This window comes from Xenopus laevis, chromosome 8L (genome assembly GCF_017654675.1).
Source record: "Xenopus laevis strain J_2021 chromosome 8L, Xenopus_laevis_v10.1, whole genome shotgun sequence".
Classification (NCBI taxonomy): domain Eukaryota; kingdom Metazoa; phylum Chordata; class Amphibia; order Anura; family Pipidae; genus Xenopus; species Xenopus laevis.
In genome coordinates, this window is record NC_054385.1 from 88547195 (window position 1) to 88553194 (window position 6000).

Here is a 6000-nt window from a genome sequence, read left to right on the forward strand (position 1 = left end):
AATCCATTTCTCGCTGGCTCAAACAAGCTATCCAGGGTGCCTACAAAGCCCGGGGTCGAACACCTCCGTCCAGGGTCACTGCCCATTCAACCAGGGGTGTGAGTACGTCCTGGGCTTTCAGAAACCAGGCATCAGCTGAACAGCTCTGCAAGGCAGCAACCTGGACCTCTGTCCATTCGTTTGCAAAATTTTATCATTTTGACACCTTTGCGGCATCTGACACTCGCTTTGGCAGAAAAGTGCTTCAGGCCGCGGTGGCTGATACCACATAAGCCTCTTTTTCCCACCCGGTTGTTAGGGGACAGCTTTGGTACGTCCCCATTGTCCCTGTGTCCCCCAAGCTGACTTTGAGAAAAGGAGATTTTGTGTACTCACCGTTAAATCTTTTTCTCTTCAGTCACTTGGGGGACACAGGGCTTCCCTCCCTGGATTGAGGCTTTCACTTCCGTCAGACATGTTACCTTTTTTCCTGTTAACTGTTATTGGCTTTTTTGAAAGTTTTATTTTTGTTGTGTCATATCCTGTTGACTTTGGTACAAACTGGGCTCTTTTCCAGCCTGCTGGGGGTATAGCCAGTGGGGGAGGAGCCAGTTGTCTTTTTTGTAGTTGTGTCCTGCCTCCTAATGGTACTAGCTATACCCCATTGTCCCTGTGTCCCCCAAGTGACTGAAGAGAAAAAGATTTAACGGTGAGTACACAAAATCTCCTTTTTTTTACCGTAAATGAGTTTATGGTGTGTGTGGTTGCAGAGTTTCATTTTTAACGGAGAATGTCTTCATGAATTTTGCATTTTTTTTAACAGTTCACATCAGGTTTTTATAAAAAACTTTTATTTGCGCTAACCCTAAAGTGGAATTAAAATGCACCGATCCGTCCTTTGTTTTTGCTCCCCCTTTTTTTTTCTTTACTTTACGCTCCCCCGAAATTTGTTTTTCTACCCTGTGGTTCAGGCATTGACATGATCGGTAAAATGCTGAAAATGCAAATGCTGGAGGATGAGGATGACTTGGCTTATGCAGAAACTGAGAAGAAACAAAGAACAGACTCCACATCGGACGGTCGGCCAGCCTGGATGAGAACTTTACACACAACTGCTCGCAACTGGCTTCATGTGATCCCACAAACACTCGGCCATCTGAAACGTACAGTGGAAAATATAAAGGTTAGAAATAGATAGAATAAATATATATATATAGAGAGATATATATCATGCACAGTTATTTTCCTTTAGCCAGAGCAATATGAGCGTCTTTATACCCAATTAATTTGAGTTTTCTTACCTTGCATTTTAGGATCCCCTGTTTAGATTTTTCGAAAGAGAAGTAAAGATGGGGGCAAAGTTGCTCCACGATGTGCGTCAGGACCTCACTGATGTTGTTCAAGTGTGTGAGGGAAAGAAGAAGCAAACTAATGATTTACGTACACTAATCAATGAGCTTGTAAAAGGTATACTTTATATATTTTGTTTTTGTTGCCTTTCTTTATGTCTGATTTATTATGTCTGATTTCAGACCCATTTCTTCAATAAACTTTGAACTGATATTTATCCTATTTCCTTGTTAAAGGGGTAGGTCACCTTTTGACTTTTTGTAGGATTGATACAATTTATATTCTGAGACAATTTGCAGTTGGTCTTTATTTTGTAATTTTAGCAGCTATCTGGTTGCTAGGGTCCAACTTAACCTAGCAGCATTTGAATGGAAGACTGGAATAGGAGAGGAACTGAATAGAAATATAATAAGTAAAAATACTCACAGAACAATATTTTTTTTGGCTGCTAGGTTCAGGCCCCCCCCCCTTCCCAATTTGAAAGTGTCAGAAGAGCAAGGCAATAGTTTAATAAATAAAAAAAAAAGACAATTTAAAAAACAAACTGTTAAAAAATAAATAAACTGAAAGGTGAATACTGGTTATGTTTCCACTAGTTGCAATACTTTGTAATTAAAACAGCAGTTTCTTATTTGTAAACACTTGCTTGTATCTACACACTGGGGTTTAAATGGGTCCCAACAAATGAACAATTCATAAATGCAATGCCTTTTTGTGGCAGGACCTACAGCTCTAATCCAAAATGATCTCTCTGAGAAATAAAGCAATAACATTGGTTTTTATTGTTTCACAATAGGAATACTGCCTCGCAGCTGGTCCCGTTTTACTGTTCCTGCTGGAATAACGGTCATCCAATGGGTAGCAGATTTCAGTGACCGAATTAAGCAACTGCAGAATATTTCACAAGCTGCGGCTAACAGCGGCGCAAAGGAACTGAAGGCAAGCGATACTGGCTTTACTGCTAAACATCTGCCTGTATTATTCCAGTGTTCAGGTTCAGCTGTTGCTATCAGGGGCTGCATGAAGCAACATCACCACTTTCACATTCCTTGGTACCAAATGTGTTGCTGATAGAAGGTATTGTTAATGCCCCTCCCAGGGAGGCTACATAGCGTCTGCTAGGAAGTGTCTAATCAGCACAGGATCATGTACCCCTATTCCTGGGAGTAGATCACTGCTTGTACTGTAATATATATAGTGAATAAAGTACCCCTTATTGTAAAAAAATAAGGATATTATAAGTCACCAAGGAGTTCCATGACCATAAAAAAACATGAGGCCGAAGGCTTTTATACATGGAACTCCGAGGTAACTTATAATATCCTCATATTTTGCAACTGTAGGTACTTTATTTATTATAATACACACGTTTTAGTGAGTCATGACAAAAATGACATCACTACTCACCGTTTATAACTGATGACATCACTAGTCACCGTTTATAAGGATATCATTTACAAGATATTCATGGCTTTTGTGTATTATAAAAGTATATGTGTCAAATTTACAGTGAGGATTCGTCTGTAATGGTTCTGTTCCTTTGAGCAACGTCGGAGATTTTAGCATGGGCATATTGTTACTAAGTTGTATTGCTCTAGAGTTAACTATATAAAATGATGCATTTTCTGAGATTAGCTGTGTCCTCATACCATTGCATATTCTAAAATATAATTTTTTATAAATGAGATTTTGCTTTTAAAACCTTTAGAATACTGCAATGGAGATGAACACAGAAAGGCAAATTACCTAATTGTTCCTAGAAATGATATTCAACATTTGTATTTTTTGAATTCCTCAAAATGGTCTTGAAATTTCAACCTTTTCTCCCGACAGAACATTCACGTGTGGCTTGGCGGTTTGTTTGTGCCTGAAGCTTATATCACCGCAACGAGGCAGTATGTAGCACAGGCAAACAGCTGGTCTCTTGAAGAGCTGAGTCTGGAAGTTAGTGTTACAACTGCCCACAACGCTGTACTGGATGCTTATAGCTTTGGAGTGACTGGTATGTAAAGTCAATAAGAAGCCATAACTGAAATGTTCAGCTTTAAAGTGATTCATTTAAAATTGCAGTGGGTTTTGTGTAAAACCAACCAGAAGGCCATAAAGACAGGTAAATCCAAGTTCTCTGAGGGTGTTAATTTGTTAGCAAACCCCAGTAAGTAACTTTTCTAACACCAGGTCAACACGCTTCATTTGTAACTAGGGTTGCCACCCAGCCGGTAAAACACCTGCCAAGGCTGGGGCCGGTATTACAGATTTACCAGCAATGTAGTTGGCGGTAATTTCTAATACCCTTAAAAAAAAAAGCTCTTGGCCCGCGCCCAATTCGCTCATAACTTACCTCTTTTTTTCAGTCTTCTGGACATTGCGCTTTGTTGCCCCACCCCTTTTGCAGCATGCTGCATGGCTCCGCCCCTTTTTCATCGCAGACCGTCCCATTTTTTTTTTTATAGTATTCAGACCCGGACTGGCAATCTGTGGGTTCTGGCAAATGCCAGATGGGCTACTGCAAGGTGCCATAGACAGTCACTATTTAGAGGACTATTTGGGCAATTGTGTACTTGGAATACCAGGGCCTGTTTTGACTCCCAGTCCAGACTTTATAGTATTCATCATGCAAGAAATAATTTACAGAAAACAATATGATAAATGAACGCAGCAGAGTCTTCCTGCAGATGTAGAAACGTTGCATTACTAGAAAGCAAAAACTATGAAACGAGCACATAATGATCCACATCCGCAACTTCACCTTGTAGCTCAGCAGCTCAGACACTTGTTCTAAGTAATGAATTTTTTTGCTTTCCAGCAGTGCTGGTAAAAGAGTTCATTTTCAGGTTTACTGGTGTCTGTCAAATTTTCTCAGCCATGTCTCCTGCTAAACTTTTGTACACAGGCCTGAAACTTCAAGGAGCAACCTGTACTAACAACAAACTGAGCCTCTCGAATTCCATCTCTACGGCGTTGCACATTACACAGCTGCGCTGGAGCAAGCAGACTCATGCTGAGAAAAAGGCGAATGTGGTCAGTACGAACAAAAAAATCCAATCACTAGATTTTATGGGTCCAAAAAAGTTCATTTAACAGCATGAAAAGTATTGTAATGACTACAATAGGCACGAGCTGCAGAACAAAAATGATCGCCAATAGCAAATAGTCTACATGAGGTTCTAAGCAAGGCGGGTTGTATCAGGGCTTTATACTAAGAGAAGTGACTATTATATTTAAATGAGTGACAGCCACACGATTATAAACAGAAAGGAGTTATTTGTGGACGATAGAGCTCACAACTGATTTATAGATCATTTTCCTTTTGGGTACTACCTGGTCTGTCATAAAAAAGTTAAACTATAGGGGTTGCTCACCTTTGCGATTACTTTTAGTATGATGTATAGACTGATATTCTGAGACAATTTGCAATTGGTTTTAATTTTTCATTATTTGTGGTTTTTGAGTTATTTGGAGAAATCATTCAAACACTATAAAAAATAATTAATAGACCAATTGAAAAGATTGCTTTGAATTTCACCATTCTATAACATACTAAAAGTTACTGTAAAGGTGAACCTTTAATCTCACCCCATATAACCAGCCTCACATATAGGATAGTTTTTTGAGCCCCTACACATTTTTGTTTTTTCCCTCCATTATGAGATTTCACTTTTTATGCCCGCAAAATTCCCTAAAATGAACAGACGACTCTTATTTAAAGAGAGAGTGCAGGTCCTACACGTGACAATAGAATTCTGTATGATGCCACCAAATGTACACTTTAATTACCGGGATTATAATAAAGGACAACACAAGGGAATAAAATAACCATAAAGAATCCACAACACGACAGCAAGTGCCATCAAGTTACTACTATTTTCTCTCTTCCAGGTGACTCTGCCAGTTTATCTGAATTTCACCCGCGCCGACTTGATTTTCACCGTTGATTTTGAAATCGCCACCAAGGAAGATCCGCACAGCTTCTATGAACGGGGCGTGGCTATCCTGAGCACGGAGTAAACACGAAGAAGAGCTTTGTGTGGCCCATTTGCGTTGCTCTCTGTTAGTAGCTAGTGCTTAGTGTAGAGTATTGAGTTGTGCAACTTGCCTGGAAGCTAAAGAAGTGGGAAATATTATTCGAGGGCCTTTGGAAAGTGGATAAGAGAGATGTTTTTATAGCAATTGTAGTAAAAGATGGTTCTAGCCAAGTGAAAGAAGGAAATTGGTAGGTTTATATTAAGAAGGAAATGTTTTGTCTAATCGCGCATGTTTTACTCTAATAAATATTTAAAGCATTAATTGTGCCATTTCTTTTTAATGTTAAGCGGGAAATATATATTTGTTCTCATCGAAACGTCTATCATTATCATTATGGTGTCAGTTCTGCAGAACAGCCATTAGTGTGCCCCATGGTTAACCCTTTGCATGCCAGACAACATAGGAACATATTGCCTGCAACATATTTGGACTTGGCTAGAGAACTAAAGGAGAGTGTGTCATCTATCAGTAGTATTTAGTGGCTGTCGCTGAAGCTCTTTGAGTTGAAAGAGGACACCGTTACTTTACAAGTAGTTTCACTTATTGAATGATTTAAAGGGAATGTCAACCCAAAAAAAAATATTTCTTGCCTAATACAATAAGCAACTTGGCAATATACATTCATTACAAATTCTCTATGGTTTT

At 39.2% G+C, this 6000-nt stretch overlaps 1 protein-coding gene across 1 annotated transcript in view; it reads left to right on the forward strand.

Annotated features, from left to right (window-relative positions):
• dync1h1.L (dynein cytoplasmic 1 heavy chain 1 L homeolog) overlaps positions 1 to 5616 on the forward strand; it is an 85486-nt gene extending 79870 nt beyond the window's left edge. Inside the window, exons 73-78 of the mRNA XM_018230562.2 lie at positions 951 to 1162; positions 1293 to 1446; positions 2126 to 2268; positions 3163 to 3331; positions 4223 to 4350; positions 5209 to 5616. Of these exons, the coding sequence (XP_018086051.1) occupies positions 951 to 1162; positions 1293 to 1446; positions 2126 to 2268; positions 3163 to 3331; positions 4223 to 4350; positions 5209 to 5337 (935 nt within the window). The 3' untranslated portion in view covers positions 5338 to 5616. The remainder of the gene's footprint in view (positions 1 to 950; positions 1163 to 1292; positions 1447 to 2125; positions 2269 to 3162; positions 3332 to 4222; positions 4351 to 5208) is intronic.
• The last annotated feature ends 384 nt before the right edge of the window (positions 5617 to 6000 follow it).